We start from the raw sequence: 19,168 nt of genomic DNA on the forward strand, positions 1-19,168 counted from the left end.
ATAACTTGTTTATAAACATATGGTAGTATTTATGTTAACTTACATTATTTATTGTCGTATATCGTAGTAAATCTTCCCATTGCAAGGTTCGTTTCCTCTTCCAGGAAATAGCCCTGGGAATATCATTTGAAGTTTTTATTGCATATGTCTTCATGGAGGGAAATGCCTCAAATATCCAAATCTACAAACAATATAATAACAAACATTAGTAATTGTTAAATAATTACTTATAATTTTGGAAACATTATATAAAAATTCTTACCTTAAAGGCCCAAATAAAGCCTGTCAAAGTGTATTTGGAACCATCGCCATGCAAACTTTTTCGATCATCCAAGGCAGACGATAACTTATTCCATGTAGCTTTCCATAAATACAAGCCCCATGGAAACAGGTTCCACGCATTTAGGTCTTCTACCAATTTGATTAGATCATTCAAAATAGGTTGTCTGGCCTCTCTGCCTAAAAAGCCGGCATGCAAAAGTATTAGAAGGCATACTCGGACAACATCGACGTCATCCATCCGAGTAAAACCATCTTTCTTATTCAATAATATCGTCAGGTCTTCCACGTGTAGATTCGGCCTCTCCAGCTCAGGAAAAACCCGGGATAACCATGATAGGCGGGTAATGTGTCTAGTGTACCGACCTACATCATCGTGTCCGAAGCGTAGACCGGTGATTAATCAAAACTCCTCCCGCCCAAAACACGTATACGCCGGTGGAAAATCAAACCATATCTCTTCATCACGACGTTGTATAGTATCTGGTAGATCCCTAGTCATGGTTTGAAGAAACAGGTGTGTCAACATCGCATCTCCACCGGGATGTTGTACTTTCAGCCATGGCCCGAAGCAAGTATCCTCAAACATTTTTCTTTGTGCAGGTGAAAGCTTCGATGTAATTGTTTTGGCCAGGCTGACTTTATTTCTTAAGGTCAATTAAGCCGAATAAAAGTTCTACAAAAACAATAAACATACTAAGTTAGATATACCAAAAACTACACTGTGAAGATATACAAAAAACAATAATAAACATAAAGAGTAGTAGTTTATTCTTCAAACTTAAATTTGCAACACTGTGAATTTCTTATTTGTCTTTGTTTTTTGGTTGAAGTAATGCAATTCATTCAAGTTTCAATTTGCAGAAGAAGAATAGTTTCTGAAAATGAAAATCGCAACACGAAAATGACAATCGCAACGCGAATTTGACTATCGCAACGAGAGAATAAAATCGCGTTGCGATTTTCATTTCGCGTTGCGATTCTCGGTTGATTTAATAAGCAATCTAAGTGAAATGGTTAATCTATTATTGAAATTACCAGTAAACTTATCATCAATTTCAATATGAAAAACCTAATAATAATGCAAAAATTTAAAAAAGAAAATAATTAAAAAAACTAACCCTCGGTGGTAGATTTGGTTGATTTTCCATTTCTGATTGTGAGGGTGGCTCTGAGAGATGGAGATAGACGGATTTCGCCGGAGATGGGGACGGATTTCATCGGAGATGGGTGAGAGAGTGAGAGATGGGGATGGGACTGAGTTGTGATTTTAGGTTTTAGGTTATGAGTTGCGATTACGGGATATACTGTGGATGGTTCAGTGTTCCAATATATTAATATTCGTGTTTGGAATTTGAAAATAAAATACGCTTTGCGATACTAATGGCGCTTTGAAAATCGCATTGCGATTATGTATTATCTCGTTGCGAAAGTCAGTATTGAGTTGCGAAATTAAGTATCGAGTTGCGAAAGTCAGTATCGCGTTGCGATTTTGTATTATCGCGTTGCGATAGTCAGTACCGCGTTGTGATTTTCCAAATTCGCATTGCGATAGTCAGTATCACATTGCGATTTTCCAAATTTGCATTGTGATTTACTTATTCGCATTGCGAATTGGGAAAATCGCAACGCGAAATTGGAAAATCACATTGCGATAGTCATAATCGCGTTGCGAATCTGGAAACTGATTTGCGATAATAGAGATCGCGTTGCGAATTAGCGATCACATTGCGATTTTATTGGTCATTTTGGCAAATCCGGAAAAAGTTGGTTAAAATCGTATATTATATGGGATTTTTGGTCACTGAGGTTATTTTCTCTATTTATAATTACGGCTCCAATCACCCTATCAAGACGATTTTATGTTAAGAAGTGAATTTACTTAGATAATACGAAAATGACCGCCTCCCTTAACCCCTTCAATTACCTTTCGAGAAACATTTGTTCGGTAAGAATGAAAGACGACATAACGGCTACAATAACCATGCACAAGGGACTAAAAGCAGTCAAACACAACGGACCTCTGTGTTTCATTATCATCCCTTGAACGAAATAACTTACTCCTGAACATACAATACCCTGCAACCATTCAATTTTCATATATCAGAGGATAACCAAGGCTAAATGATCATTGTCGAGTCGTCATTCCCGACTAAGTTACCGATTCTGATCGGCAATGATTCTTACACTGTATGCAGCAGTGAGCAACCTGGTGTCCCATTTAATAGCCCAAATGGCAGCATTTCCTTTTTCCATTATCAAAGTTGCAATGATACCTTCAAGGGTGCTCACCAGGCATATCCAAACTGTTAGAGAAAGGTCTGCAGGGTACGTTTCCAGAGTGATTGCCTACGAAAACACACACATAACTTATGATTAACCAAATCAATGAACAATTATCACTGCAGATTTTTTCAATACATGTTACTTGGAGTATGACAAAACAAGCATAGCTGAAGCAACCGATTGTGATCATTATACCGCCTTTAATCGAATCGTGGAGATCAGTCCCATTTTTCGCTGCCTCTTCATGGTTGATCCTTCCTTTCGTCCAAAACAACTCAAGCACGGGTCCTTTCATCAGTGTCATCGCCATCGCTCCTGCAACCGTTGCAAGTGTTCCTATAAGCTTTCCATGGCTACGGATCGATCTTAAGTTCACCTTCTCGAGCCTAAAACCACATGATTAAACTTTTCTACACATGATGTATGAACAAAATGATCGATTTACGAAATTTGTTGTTCTTGTTTTACCTTAAAATCCATGCCATAACGAAAGTAATGGCAGGACGAATATTGTACATGGCAGTTGAAAACGTTGCAGTGGTATGTTTCATCCCAAGATAATACAAGTTTTGGTCAATTACTGGCCTGCCAAAGTATATATATCAACATTAGAAGTGTTGATGAAAACGGGTAAAGAAAAACAAAAGAACACGAGATTTTACGAGGTTTGGCAATGTGCTTACGTCCTCGGTGCCTAGGCGGCGCTAGAAGTTTTATTCAATGATATTTTAGGTCTATGTTACATCTCTATTTATAATAGAAAACCCTGGTACATAATTACAAAATCAACCCTGTACCGTACCGCGAGGGGCAGCCCTCGCACCCCCAACCCATATAATTCGAAACCCCACAACGAGACTTTCTTTGTAAGGACAGTTGATGTTCACTTCGCTCACTCCGCTCCATCTCCTGTCCTCTTTACTGGTATATTTATGAGCCATACCTAACAAATCTCCACCTTGGCGAATATCCTGCCCCTTGGAAACTTCAATGTGGGTTGGGTTACCTTGCTTCTTTAACAACTCGAAACATTCAACAAGTCCAAGCAATGCTTGAACTTGTCTGTCGTAACTGGCTTGGTGAACATATCAGCGACATTCTCATCAGTATGTACCTTCTGAAACAAAACCTCTCCAGATGCAACCAACTCTCTGATCTTGTGGAACCTTACATCAATATGTTTAGTTCTAGCACGATACACCTGATTCTTAGCCAAGTGAATAGAACTTTGATTATCACAAAGCAACTGAACTCCACCTTGTTGAACACCCAATTCCTTCACTAAACCAGTAAGCCATAAAGCTTCTTTTGCAGCTTCAGCCGCTGCCATGTACTCAGCTTTAGTTGTAGATAGAGCCACAACAGATTGAACAGTAGACTTCCAACAAATAGGCCCTCCACCAAGAGTAAAGACATACCCTGTCGTAGATCTTCTATTATCCAAGTCACCTGCATAGTCTGAATCCACATATCCTACAACCAAAGGATTATCCCGCTGACTCCCAAAAATAATTCCATGTCCCACAGTACCCTTTAAGTACGGAAAGATCCAATTGACTGCTTCCCAATGTTGCTTACCAGGTTTAGACATGTACTTACAAACTTGACTAACAGCATGAGCTAAATCAGGACGAGTACATACCATCGCATACATCAAGCAGCCAACAACATTAGAATACAGAACATTTGCCATATCTTCAGCTTCCTTATCTGTCTTAGGGCACTGTTCTGATGAGAGCTTAAAGTGATTCGCCAATGGAGTGCTAACTGGTTTCGCGCTGCTCATCGCAAACCTTTCTAGCATTTTCTCAACATAACCCCATTGAGATAGCCGCAGTTTCCTTGAGTCTCTGTCCCTGAAAATTTCCATTCCAAGAATTTTCTTTGCAGCACCTAAATCTTTCATATCAAATTCCTGACTCAATAAAGTTTTCAAACCGATAACATCATCCATGTTCTTCGCAGCAATCAACATACAGCAATAGAAAAATAAAAGAACCATCATCAAGGCTCTTAACATAGACACAACAATCATACTCACATCGGTTGTAGCCAATCTTGATCATATAGGAGTCAAACCGTTTATACCACTATCTCAGAGACTGTTTCAACCCGTACAAAGATTTCTTCAATCTGCAAACTAAATGCTCGTTTCCAGGTTGAGTGAAACCTTCAGGTTGCTGCATGTAGATTTGCTCCTCTAAATCACCATGCAAAAAAGCATTTTTAACATCCATCTGCTCTAAATGCAAATCACAACTAGCCACCAATGCAAGTACTGCTCGGATTGAAGTGTGCCTGACCACAGGAGAAAAGATTTCATCATAATCAACTCCTTTCTGCTGTGAAAAACCCTTCGCTACCAAACGAGCCTTGAACTTATCCCCCCTCTTTTTTTGTTACTGCTGGTTTCTTCTTATACACCCATTTGCAACCAATCGGCTTCTTACCATCAGGAAGGGGAACTAACTCCCATGTGCGATTGTGATTCAAAGACTCCATCTCCTCAACCATGGCTGCCATCCACTTGTCGTTTTCCTGACTAGTAACGGCATCATGAAAAGTAACCGGATCATCACTGCTAACAATAAGTGCAAAAGATACCAAGTCTTCAAAACCCAATCTGTTCGGAGGCTTTATATTCGTCCGTCTCACCCTGTCTCTGGCGAGACTATAATCCTGCAAATCATCCGTAGTGGAACCACCAGAAGTCGGTTGAGAAGTTTCTGGTTTCTCAACTGGAAACTGCTCGAAATCCACCACTGTCGTGTCTTGCTTTTTGCTGCAACATGGACTGTTCATCAAAAACGACATCTCTACTAATCACAACTTTCTTCGCAACTGGATCCCAGAACTTGAATCCTTTGACACCTTTCTTGTAACCCAGAAAAATGCACTCCTTCGATTTTGCATCAAGTTTGGATCTCTCATCACAGGTACATGCACATAAGCAGGACAACCAAAAATCCGTAAGTTATCAAAACTAACATCATGACCAGTCCATACCTCTTCTGCAACTTTCCCAGCCAGCGATGCCCTTGGCGATCTGTTGATAAGGTAACACGCTATGTTAACAGCCTCAGCCCAGAAGTATTTGGGAAGCCCCGCATTCAACCGCAAACATCTGGCTCTTTCATTCAATGACCTGTTCATTCGTTCCGCAACACCATTCTGTTGTGGTGTCTTGCGCACTGTAAAATGCCTCTGAATCCCATGCTCCTTACAGAATTGTAGGAACTGTGAATCTGTGTACTCCGTACCATTGTCAGACCGCAAACACTTGATTTTTCGTCCTGTTTGGTTTTCTACCTCAGCTTTCCACAGCTTGAAATTCTCAAAAACTTCAAATTTCTGTTTCAAAAAATACACCCAAACTTTCCGTGAAAAATCATCAATAAAAGTAACATAGTACCTAGATCCACCCAAAGACGATGTCGTGGAAGGCCCCCATACATCAGAATGCACATAATCAAGAATCCCTTGAGTTGTGTGCTTCGCAGTCTTAAAATGGACTTTAGTCTGTTTACCAAGAACACAATACTTGCAAAAATCGAGCTTAACACTTTTGACACCATGCAACAAGTTTCTCTTGTATAATTCTACCATACCACGTTCACTAAGATGAGCAAGGCGCATATGCCACAATTTTGTTGTATCATCACAGGACTCAACAGAGTGAACTCCACCTACAACGGTACTCCCTAACAATCTGTAGATATTCCCTGCAGTCATCTTGCCCTTCATCACAGTCAATGCTCCTTTAACAATCCGAATGGTTTCCCTATCCTCGTCAGCCTTAGGGATAAAACCATTCTTGTGCAAAGTGCCCAAGGAAATCAAATTCTTCTTCAAGTCTGGGATATGTCGAACACCACTCAACGTCTGAACGGAGCCATCGTGCATCTTAATTCTGACATCACCAATACCAACAATATTGCAACATCGATCATCACCCAAATAAACCGAACCAGAATTAACCGGCCTATATGTCGAAAACCATTCCCTATTTGGCGTGATGTGATAAGAACATCCAGAATCAAGAATTCAAGCATCCGTCAATTGTGTCGTTGAAATAGAAAGCATATCACCCTCACTGCAATCAGAATTATCATCCTCGACCACGTTCACAGACTTGGATGAGCCATCACGCTTCTCATCAGTCTGCTTTTTCAACTTCGGACAGTCTCGCTTCATATGTCCCGCCTCCTTGCACTTGTAACAGTGAATCGTCTTCTTATCCCTGGATTTGGATCTGGAATTTCGCTTCCCGGACCCTGCCTTCTTTGGCTTCCGTCCACGATCTTGATTACCCTTGACATATAAGCTATCGGCTTGAGAGCTTTCCCCTGCATTCTGCTTCCGCTGGTTGTGAGCCAACAAGGCTGCAGTAATCTCCTCAACGTTGATAGTCTCTTTCCCATATGTAAGAGTAGTCACCATGTGTTCGTAAGAGGGAGGCAACGAACACAACATAATCATCGCTCTGTCTTCATCCTCAATTTTCACATCAAGTCGAGCCAGATCAGAAACGATTTGATTGAAGACATTCACGTGTTGCGCCAAATTGTGATCGTCCTGCATCTTCAGCCCATACAGCCGCTGCTTCAGATACAGTTTTGTCGTTAAGGATTTGGACATAAACTGACTTTCCAACTTCCTCCAAATTTCGTCTGGAGACGATAGATGCATGACGTGATACATGACCTCGTCCGTCAAACATAATCGTATGGTTCCTGCCGCTCGCTGCTGCAATTCTTCCCAATCTTCCTCATCCATCGACGCCGGCTTTGAAGGTCGCAAAGCCTTCAAGATCCCTTGCTGCGCCAATAGATCGTTCACCCTCGTTTGCCATAATCCGAAGTTACCCTGACCATCGAATTTCGCGACTTCGAATTTTGCTCATGACATCTGATACCAATTGTTGACGAAAACTGGTAAAGAAAAACAAAAGAACACGAGAATTTTACGAGGTTCGGTAATGTGCTTACGTCCTCGGTGCCTAGGCGGCGCTAGAAGTTTTATTCAATGATATTTTAGGTCTAGGTTACATCTCTATTTATAATAAAAAACTCTGGTACATAATTACAAAATCAACCCTGTACCGTACCGCGGGGGGCACCCCCCGCACCCCCAACCCACATAATTCGAAACCCCACAACGAGACTTTCTTTGTAAGGACAGTTGATGTTCGCTTCGCTCACTCCGCTCCATCTCCTGTCCTCTTTACTGGTATATTTATGAGCCATACCTAACAAGAAGTCATATCATACAATGTCAAAAACCCAAAAAAATCAAAATTTTCGGATAATTACTCCAGTAAGCCTAGCAGCATTATTTTGATGAAGATTGATAGTGTCATCTTAGGCCTCACTTTCCTATCAAACAACAGAGTTTCAACTTTATTGTCAGTTAAAGAAAATGCCTTACATGACTGTTTTTCGTATGACAGAGAGATCGAAAGAAGAAGAAAAATACTTGTCGAGTAAAGCTGCAAACGGAGCCATGACAAAGGTGGCAATGGCGTGACGGTAAACGACGAGCGCGTAATTGCTCATACCCTGGTTTAATGCAGCCTTAGACAAGATATCCATCCATGCATACCCAACTTGCAAGAGGATTGCAGCTAAAAATGTCTTGTACTTGCATGCTGATGAACCATGTTCTTGGTTCTCCATTTTTTTCTAATAATAATTTATGGAACAGAAAATGTTTAACGAGTTGATGAACTCATGAGGTATTTTCTGGTATCTGTTTGTTTCTATTTATATTGTTTGATCAACTTTTGACACCCCATTACTTGCCTCTTTCTTTTGCAAAAACACTTATTTTACTATTACTTATGTGATACATGTCCACAATTTTAAAAATCTTAAATTATTTCGATTTCATTTCACTCGTTCAAACGTCGCTACTTAAATCGAATAAATCGTCCTAAACTAGTAAAACCACTTGTTCCCAATCTTCTTTAACACAAAATAGAAGTAGCAATGACATATTTCGAGTTTAAAAACAACTTTATTTTCAATGAATTAAGGGGAAAAGGGGAAGGAAATTCGAAACCTTTGCAATTGCTTTAATAATAATATATTTGTAAGGTAGCTTTGCGTGGTGGGCGAGTCAATAAAATGGTGGAGTTACTGTATATGTAGTTCCCCCCCAAAAGCTAATGTTAAAAGAGTGTTTCGTGACTGCTTTGCGTTACCCCATGGATATAACGTAAGAGTTTGCAATAAATTAAAAAGGGATTCCCATCCTCAGTTTAGTGCCTTCAGACATCCACTCTCACTCACATGACACCCCCGGCCCTTTCAATGTCTTACGGAGACTGGGCTTTCCCATTTCAACTTCTTCCTTTTCTTTATTTTGAATATTTAGTAGAGCTGGCAATCAGGTCTTTCGGATCGGGTACGAGTCGGATTATTTTGACTCTAGATTACTTCGATTTAGATTCGGTTTAGGTCGGATCAGATTTGGTTCGGTTTTAGTTCGGGTTAGATCAAGTCTAAATTCGATGAAGTAAAATGAATGAATAATTTATTTTTAACCTGAAACAAAAGTAACTCGAATCGAAAAACCAAACCAAAAGCAACCCGAATTTAGTTTAAATGAACATAAAACCGAATTTATATTAATTTGATGAAAATAAAAGATTAAAGGTTAAAAATACAACAAAAATTAAAAATTAAAATAACTAAACTGATAAAAATTTATATTTTCAAAAGCATACAGGATATTGGTTATAAAAGTGCATTTCAATGCTTAAATCGTTGAAGAGCTTTCAGAAAAATAAATGTGTTTTCTTTTTATCTTTGTCCAACGTTTTCTTATTTTATATATATATAACATAGATATTGCTATAAAGAAATGTGGGTCCTGAAAACCACAATCAATAGACCATTTAATGGTGCTTTAATGAAATGTGGGTCTAATGGGTCTCAATGATTAACGCTGACCGCCACTTAGACACAATGAATCAATGTCGAATGATAATTAAAAGTGTTACTTGTGGTCGTAAAGGAATCCATAAAGATGCCATTATCGTCTTCGAATAAGCACTGCATAACCGATTCAGATAGAGGCGAGTGGCATCCGCTGTTTGTGAAATAATCCAGTAATGGATAATTATACAGCAATGGATTTGGATTCTGCTAATCTTTATGATGCAAGTAGAGGAATTAAATATTTAACACTCGAAACCTTTTAAGATAAACATGATGACACGATTCATCCTTTCATGTAAACTAATGATAGCCAGGACTGGAGAATATAAACAAAAAATAGTTGTAACCAATTAGTTTCCCCGGTTCAAAATGTACCCTTGAGATCTCATCCTTTGTTCAAGCCCCGCAGCCAGTAGATTTTTTAGCAGCCGCCGCAGATCCGGCTCCCTGATCTTGTTGGCTAATTTTGAGTGCATGTGGCTGTAGAGACAAGAAAACAACGAACAGAAACGAAAACAGTATACGTACATGAATTACCATAAATATCACAACTAGGCATATATGATATCAAAAAAGTTGATAGTTCAAGCAAAAGAGTCAATACCTCAGCCTTTGCGTCGGTGTTGGCGAGTCTTTGCTTAATATGTCCCTGGCTATGGAAAAAAAAACTTCCTCAACATTAAGTTTGCTTTTGCACTCTGCAAGATAAGAATAACTCTTGACCATACAGAAAAGATCAACTAAACATCAAAAGTAACTACAGCATCAGCAGAAAAAATTACATACAGTCTCAAAGAAGATGCCGTATTCATCGGCAAGAGCTTGGCCTTTGAGGTAGGAACGGCCTGAAAGAAAATTCCTGATCAATATAAGAAACAGGTGGGTAACCAAAAATGCATTTAAGAGGAAAAGAACAAAGACCCTTTTGCTTTCATCCATGTCGGCCTTATTACCCACCAGAACCTTGTTCACATTGTCCGAAGCATGTTGTTCAATATTACGAATCCAATTTCTAATGTCTAAGAAAAAAATGAATATTAGTTGAGTTGATAGGATGATTATGATGGAAAGTGACTAAAAATTTTCAAATCACCGGATAAGGAGTATACTTGCAAGTTTCAACATTGCAGGAAATTGGACAAGATTAAACACCAGATGTATAAAATCCAAAGTTCAGTAATTACTATTGAAAGATGACTCATCGGTCACATCATACACAAGCAAAATACCCATGGCTCCATGGTAGTAAGCTGAACAAAAATAAAATATTATTTAATTTTCTGTCAACAAGAGAAGACTATTGAAACAAACCATTGAAGCATGCACGCTCTTAACCTCCTAGCAGACTAAAACACACACAGAGAATACAAAGCAACAACCTTGAAGCGCAGACCACAGATGTTATTAAATTTGAGAATATTAGTGTGCAAATGACCAGTTTATGGCATTGAATTATTTAATCTTTTAGATAAGTTATTTTAATGTTAAACAATTCATTTTCGTTTCTAGTTAGTGACACCTTCCAATCCCGAAAACTAACCAGTTGTAATTGTTCGAAATCGCTCTTGCTCAGCAGTATCCCTAATTTGCAACTTGATCCTTTTCCCATCAAGCTCTATAGTCCTTATCCTAAAATCAATTCTGCAAACGTAAACACAACCTTATTAGACTGCATATCCCTTGTATAATATAATAATAAGACCACTACACTGCTATGGGATAACACGTACCCATTTGTCGTGATATAACTCGTAGTAAATGAGCCATCTGAAAAACGCAAAAGTAGGCAACTCTTACCCACACCTGTCCAATGGTATGATAGCATAACAGAGTTATTTGGAACTCAAATTCAAAAGAATGTGCAGATTTTCAACCAAATCTCCTCCAAAAATTACTAAACTATCAACCACCAAGTCCCAAATTACAAACAACTAAAACTATTTCTAGCAGCCCTCCCTTGAAACAAGGGTTCTCATGCAAATGTACATCTATACGTACAATACCATTTAAAGAATCCTCAAGGGGTTCTGCCATTAACGTCTGGCATGAAATTTTGGCTGGGCTTTTAGTAATGGGTCAGTTCTTGTTTGTCGTGATGCATTTGGATTGGTATTATTTTCTATTTTTACATTTTTGTTCAGCTAGCACAATGCATTTCCATCGTTACAGTTTTACACCTGGTTTTGGTGGGAGAGTCTTCCAACGAAGATTAAATCACCCATGATGTAGTCGTTGATGCTCGAATTCGAAACCTCTAAAAATAACAACCATTCCCACCGTTGGAATGATTTAGTTCATGCAATAGTCAACAATTTTTTGTATTTCGTCAAAAGGTTTCCAAATACTTTGGATAATGTCACTAGCATTGGTGCTCATTGTAAAAAAAATTCTAACAACGTTTTTTCAATAAAGAGAAGATAAATAGATTATTTGAAATTAAACTTGATATGTAATATTAATAAATAATAAATTATAATTAAATTTTAATGTACCATGTGTCAGTTCAAACAAAATCTTGATCACCACCAAAGGATTCAACTTTCAATAAGATTTTTTTACAGATCACACAAAATATAATCGTGTGTACAGATGGAGATTCGTTATCAACTTTGTTGGGCACAAGTAAAAGAATAGAAATATATATATGATTGTAATCACCATTTTTACCTCTCCATTCCAGCATCTCCACGTTGCATTTCCAGCAATTTCCAGCAGCTGCAGCAGCCCCTCCACGCAGCATTTCCAGTAGCTTCCAGCGACAGCTGCCCCTCCACATTGAAGCTATAGGTGAGTCACCACCATAGTTTGGTGACTCACCGAACTCCCCCTTATTACCCGGTCCATGGAGAGCTTTGTGGTGGCTATAAAAGCCACCACCGAGCCTACAAAGAGAAGAGGGGAATCGATAGAGAGAGCAAGAGAAGGAAGCTAGAGAAAATACCCAACAAACAGAGCAATCAAACAGGAAAAAAAATAGAGTGAAGATACCGAGCAACTTACCTTCGTCGGAGCATCCAAATCACCGGAAAACCACAAAAAAAAAAACCGAAGGTAAAAATTTAGATCTACGGAGTTTGGGGTTTTTTTAGAACAAGAGGAAGTCGGAATCGGATTTAGAAATAAAAGAGGATTTTTTTGGGTAATTTTATAAAATTCGGGCCACCGTCTACGGTGGCCGGCGACGGTGACCGGACGGTCACCGGTATTCCTCCGGTGAGTGAGCTCTAGAGAGAAGCTCTAGCTTCTCTCTAAGAGAGAGAAGCAAATGGAGAGAAATGATAATTTAGGCCTATTTTGGCCTATTTATACCCTTACCAAAACGACGTAGTTTTGATGAGGGCCTCTGTGTAATTTTCCGTATGGGAAAACCATACGTATTATCCTCTTGATTTTATAGACTTATATTTTAGTCACTAAATTAAGTTTTCGAGCATTTTAATTTTGTTCCTGAATTTTATTTTATTATATTTTAGTCCTTTCCCGTAATTATGTAATTTAGGGTAAATAATATATTTAGCCCCTGTTAATACTTAGTTTTATAATATTTAAATTAGAGCTTTTAGTTTTAATATGTTATAATTTAGTCCTTAATTTTAATATTTTCATTTATTTTACAAGTTTTATTACCGTTTATATTTTAATAATATAATTTTATTTTAATCATTATTTATTTTATATGTTTATATATTAATTATTATTGATTATTATTATGTATCATATAAATATATATAATAAATAATATTTATTTGCTTATTTTTATATTTTATATATATATTAAATAAAAATCCTATTTAAAATTTTAATTTTATATAAATTACTTTTAAGAAAAATAATCATATTTTAATATTTATTTATTTTTTAATATTAAGAAATGGACTGTCTTAAAGTACCTAGAAGTCCTTTTCTGATATTCTTAAATAAATAAATATCATATTTTTATAAATTATATATATATATTAATTTATTTAATTATTTTTAGAAAGATGTTACTTTAATATTTATTTATTTTTTAATATTAAGAAAAGAGCTGTCTTAAGGCACCTAGAAGTCCTTTTCTGATATTTCTAAATAAATAAATATTTTATTTATAAATATATTTAAATTAATATATTTCTTCATAATCATAATTTTGAAATAATAGGATTATAAATTAAATATATTTTGAATTTTTAAATTTCTAATAATAGAGACAATTTATAATTAAAAAGTATCAATTTTGGGCATTGTAGGGGTGCTAATCCTTCCCTAAACGTAACCGACCACGAATCCCTTTTTATTATTAAAAAGAACGAATTTTTGGTTAAAACGCAGATCAGTTTATCTTTTAATTGATGTTTTCTTAAAAAATCTTTTAAAAGATATTTTTTAGGTATTCGACCAACCTGACCCAAAAGGCCGATGGCGACTCCCAAATTATTTTCAAAACCATTTATTTACATCAATTTTCCCGCCAAGTAATATTTCGTGCCCGGACGAAAACCGGTTACGACAGCTTGGCGACTCCGCTGGGGATGATGTCAAACTTTAAAACTAATTATTAATTGCCTCTATCAATTAGAAAATTAAAAATTCATATATTTAATTTTTAATTCTTTCTTTTCAAAATTTTTATATATACTTATTATTTTCATAATATTTATATGTTATTTAATGCTTATTTTCAAATATTAAATTTATTATTTATTTGTTAGAGGTTTGAACATTTCTCCTCACACACAACACTTGCATTGCATAACATAAAGCTCTATAATTGAGTTTGTCCCTTTAAGTGGGAGTGAAAGCGACGTCTTCGTGAGAATTTATTCTCCGTGTCAGACCTAGCAAGTAACTTTCGGGGTTCATATGCTCTATGTCTTCGTGAGAATTTATTCTCCGTGTCAGTCATAGAGAAATGTGTCCCCTCGAATTGAACTCGATCCGCTTAAGTCTGTAATGGACTAGGATTGAGGGTTTGACAGCCCAAGGGGGCATCAACAAGGACAGTTCGAGTACCTTTACTCCTAGAACTAAAACCTGCATATAATAAACCCTAGAAACTCTCCTGATCTGAAACCATTGTAAGTAAGTATACACAAAGGAGAAATAAGTTTTAGCTTTTAATTTATTTTATTTCCTTTTTCCTGAATAAATGCATGCGAACTAGAAATCATGCGGTTAGGTTAAATTTTCCAAACAAAGCATGGAACTAGAAAGCATAAGATTAAGATTTATACATTGATAAATAGATTTTTTTTAGTTGGTACTAACTATTCTATTTTTTTCATGCATATTACATTGCTCTAATATGTTCATATTGATTTCTTTTGTTTGCATTACATGATCATGGCATAACCAAAAGGTGTTGGCTTGAAAGATTGTTCATCATATTGGAAAGAAATCGTAAATGGACAAAAAGTTTTATGATCAAACAAAATATGATGCGGCCAAAGAAAGACATCCTGAGGAAACTACGAGGATCGAGGGAAGTTCTGCACACAGAGAATCGGTTATATTAATACCAAAAGTAATCCATAAAGATTCTGCCAGATTGATACCAAAAGCAGTCTATGGTAAGAGTATCAGTCGGGACATTCAGAGTAGTGGAGATTTTTATGAAGCTCAAGCATGTTATTTGAAGGACTTGAACGACCAAGATGAGAAATTGAGCACAGAAATGAAAACCATGCATGAAGATTTTCAGAAGATCAGTCAAACCTTTCAAAATGCTGGCCTAGGAAGTACCCCAGAAGAATGGATAGCAGGGGTCACCAAGCTGAAAAAGAACTGCAACATATATGAAGATCTTGTTCAAGAACTTCTTGGACAGAAAAGATCTCTTACAAGGGAAAATGAGCAACTCCGAGAAGTGACACAGAAAATGAAAGAGAATGTCATGGAAGAGGTTGCAGTCCAGACAAACAATATGTCCCTTAAGTTGATAAACTAATTTGGCTTTAGAGAAGTTAGGAATGAAATATATCCCTATATGTAAAGTTTTGTTTGATGTACCGAAACTTTTGTGTTCAATGAAATCTGTTCTAAGATAATCACTCTTGAGTAAACACCTTTTCATACATGCATTTGCATTTTGCATCTTTGCATTTTTCATTGTGCATTTATACTTTTATATTTGTTTTTGTACTATACAATTTGCATTTTTATTGTTACATTCACATATTTACATTTGAATTTGCATTTGCATTTTTACGTTTGTATTTACATTTCATTTTTACATAATTACATTTGGTTTTAAACTATTTTACATACATTTAAACATGAAAACATGAGAGTAATTCGTGGAGAATTCCATGATAGAATTTCTGAAATCAAAGTGGAGCTAACTTGGTCTTCCTAAACAAGGATAAGAACCATGAATGAGATTTTAGCAAGGGTTGGTAGAATTGAGAAACTACAAGAGCAACTTATCAAGACTCAACAAGAGATGATTGATCAAGTAAAAAATCCCATAATGATTCAAAAGAGCAAATGACAAAACTGATAGACCTGATAAATGTTGTACTCCATGGAGAGAAACCCTTAAAGGATCCCACTGTGAAGGCTATGAATAAGGTTTTGAATGATAATGATGAGTTCGATGTGATAGTGTCTGATGATCAAGAACCTATTAAAGAGCATGGTAATTCAAGACAGATTCAAGATTTGGTCTCAAGGGGCAATCTAAGGAGTCTGGTGAACACTACCCCAATTATAGGTGAAATGAGCACCCAGAACCCCCTCGATAACATGAGAACATTCATTCGTTCAGAACGATCAAAGAAAGTGATAGCCTCGCGAGCGAGAAAAACTCTAAAGGTGTTTCAAGAATCTATCTCAGACTTGTACCCTCATTTTGTTAAAGCTCAATACATTACACCAAGATTGGTGAAGGTGTCACCAAGGCCTTATGCTCATTGCTATGATCAAAATAGCTTCTGTAATTTTCACTTGGGAGTATCTGGACATTCAACAGGGAATTATTGGTCACTGTTAAAGGAAATAGAGACGCTCGTCGATAAGGGAGTCTTGACACAAGAAATGATCAAGAAATGGGGAGCAAATAAGGATAAAAATCCTGGGCCAAGTACATACCCAACAATAGAGGAGTGATGAGTCATGATAAATAAATAAGTGGAAGTGTTATCTACCACTATAGTACTTTTCTATTTTCAGCATCTTTTTTGAATATTTTTCTGTTCCTTTCTCTGCCTTTTGTGCAAAAAAATAAATTGTGTTGCTTTTATGGTTATGAGCAAAGAATCAAGTTTTAATCTTGAGATTATTGAGTATCAAGTAGATTAAATATTCTTTTAAATTTGCAAGAGTTATAGATCTATTGGCAAGTGGTAAAATTATATCTTCAATATCCCATCCAATGTCAATTACTCGACCCTTACCAAAACCAAATCCTGACACTACATTTGTCTGAGATTCTGAAGAAATGTCTCTACTTGTTTTTGAGACATCAACTCTAGATGTTTACCTTCTCGGATAGAGTTGGTTGGTTTATGATATTACCCCTTCCACCATATACATGACTTTAAGAGTCACACATTTATCCTTCCAAACACAAAACCATCATAAACCAAAAGACCTCAAAAGAACCAAACTTTCAATTATCCGTGAATTTTACTGCAAGAAGAGACGAGATGAGGCATCATGGACCAACTCATTGATGATAATTTCGTGTGATTAGGGCATACTCAAAGAAGAAGGGGAAAGTGATTGATTGAAATAAATATATCATGCATTAATTACATTTTTCATGTAAGTAAAATTAATCTTGAATATTCATCCACCTGGAGATACCTCTTTTTACAAAGGTTTCTGTGTATGAGATGACGAACGGCATTGTTTCATTTATCCTTTAATATATATATATATATATCCTTTGTTGTCCCCACTTGAGCCTGAATGATTTTTCTTCTGATTCAACCCTAACCAATGATCACCCTCCACATTAGGGTCAAGGTGAAGGATATTTGCTCACAAGAATAAAGATTGTTAATACATTTTTATTACGAAGACAAGTTTCCATGAAGTCATGAAAGTTTTGAACTATAAAGTATGTCAAATACAGAGTGCTTGAAGATCAATCCAATCAAGAATAATGGAAAACCTCCAAAATGCAAAAGGAAAAGGAGATGCTCAAAGCAATTGAAGTATTATACTCATCCAGCAAAGAAAAAAAATCCAGCAAAGAAAGGAAAAAAGAAAAAAGAGGAAAAAAGAAAAAAAAGGAAAGAAATAGAAAAAAAAACAAAAAAGAAAAAGAAAAAAAAGTAAATCAAGATGGGTGAATTATTGAGCCTCAAGTTACAAGGTTGATCAAGTATAAACAAGAAGAGCAAGAAATGCTGAAGATATTAGAAAATGGAAATGAATCCAAAATTTGGCAGTCTAGAGGGATCTAGATGATGGAAAAATCTCCAACAAAGCAGATCCAAGTTAAGCAAGGCAAGATTGATGGCATCAGAATGAATTGATCCTTGGTTTGATTACCCTTAAACACTTATTTGGGCCTTTTTATCCCTTTCTTTCGTAACCATAAGCCATGACCTACATTACGTACCTGAAAAGTCCATTTTAATCATACATGGATTTCTAAGTAAAAGAGAATATCTTTAGAATTCATTCCGCCTCTCAAGATTGATTTTTATTTGCAAAAATTGGTTTTTAAAATCTTTAATACATGATATGAAAAATGATAAAAGGGGGGTTCAAGATGTAAATTTTTAAATAATATCTTAGAACCAAAGGAGGATTTGAGTTGAAAACCTGAAAAGGCGGCTCGAATATTGAATGGTGCAACAACGACATAAGAGACAATTTTAAGCTCTTAAAAGAAGCACCGTACATCCCAAAGACGTTCCTGAGATTTTGGAAATGAGAAGCATCTTTACAAGATGAACATAACAACCTTTTCTTCAAGATAGTGGAAGCCGAAACGACATACTGAACCAACTTGAAAGAACCTACTTTACCAAAATCAACCTACGCCTCAAATCAGTCAATAATTTTGACACTTGCCATAGAACTATGATTTTGAATGATTTAAAAGTGTAGTTGATTTATTTGATATTCATTAAACTCATTGTTTATGATTCGATTATATTGTGAATCTGAAAGGGGTAATACTTTGCAAAATTCTTTCATTCTTCAATAAAGAAAGGAGAAAAAAACATTTTCAAACAGTACAGTCTCAAATGAGGAAGGTCCTTAAAGCAATTGTTGCTTATTCTACCTCTGTTGTAGAAAAAGAATGAACGAAGCCAGAAGAATGAAGCGCTTCACATTTTTGAAGGCAAGTGGTCCAAGAAGCCAGAAAGTCTGGAGAATTGAACTTGTGACACTCTCCTATGACATTAGCAATTCATCAAGAAAGATTATCGTTTATCTCATGCTGAGGGCGATAAGCATCACCAGACATATTATTTTCCCCAACCATCAATTCATGTTCTCTAGAAGATTACATCATAAAGCCATGAACAAGTTACTACCTGCACTCTGGTGTTAGCTCAAGTCTTGATACATCATTGCTACTTCTTCTACGCCGATCACTTTCTTTGTCAAAATGATATCCATTATGTCCTTCAGAAGATTGTTGAATTTGAATTTGACGACTTATGGCATAGAATAAGACGTTGGAACAAATTCTACATTTGTATACCGTACAGGATTCTAAA

General features: G+C 36.4%; 1 protein-coding gene and 1 long non-coding RNA gene across 2 annotated transcripts; both read right to left on the reverse strand.

Annotated features, from left to right (window-relative positions):
• Positions 1-2,202: 2,202 nt before the first annotated feature.
• LOC120214101 (WAT1-related protein At2g37460-like) lies at positions 2,203-8,240 on the reverse strand. Its single transcript, XM_039212081.1, has 6 exons — positions 8,041-8,240; positions 7,878-7,940; positions 3,034-3,150; positions 2,708-2,951; positions 2,467-2,628; positions 2,203-2,358 (listed from the first exon to the last, which is right to left on the reverse strand). Exons 1-6 carry the CDS (start codon positions 8,238-8,240, stop codon positions 2,203-2,205), a joined length of 942 nt encoding a protein of 313 aa, XP_039068012.1.
• Positions 8,241-9,698: 1,458 nt separating this feature from the next.
• Positions 9,699-11,148, reverse strand: LOC120214092. Its single transcript, XR_005524839.1, has 5 exons — positions 11,047-11,148; positions 10,691-10,756; positions 10,428-10,525; positions 10,111-10,351; positions 9,699-9,986 (listed from the first exon to the last, which is right to left on the reverse strand). It is a non-coding gene; the product is annotated as an uncharacterized LOC120214092 (long non-coding RNA).
• Between the last annotated feature and the right edge of the window lie 8,020 nt (positions 11,149-19,168).

This window comes from Hibiscus syriacus, unplaced genomic scaffold, assembly GCF_006381635.1.
Source record: "Hibiscus syriacus cultivar Baekdansim isolate YM2019G1 unplaced genomic scaffold, ASM638163v2 tig00110053_pilon, whole genome shotgun sequence".
Taxonomy (NCBI): Eukaryota; Viridiplantae; Streptophyta; class Magnoliopsida; order Malvales; family Malvaceae; genus Hibiscus; species Hibiscus syriacus.

Coding starts and splice junctions, on each gene's coding strand:
- LOC120214101 (XM_039212081.1), bottom strand. CDS start 8,240: ATGGAGAACCAAGAACATGGTTCATCAGCATGCAAGTACAAGACATTT. Junction 7,941..8,040: donor TTTGCAGCTTTACTCGACAA/GTATTTTTCTTC, acceptor GTTGTTTGATAG/GAAAGTGAGGCCTAAGATGA. Junction 2,629..2,707: donor CTTGTTTTGTCATACTCCAA/GTAACATGTATT, acceptor GTGTTTTCGTAG/GCAATCACTCTGGAAACGTA.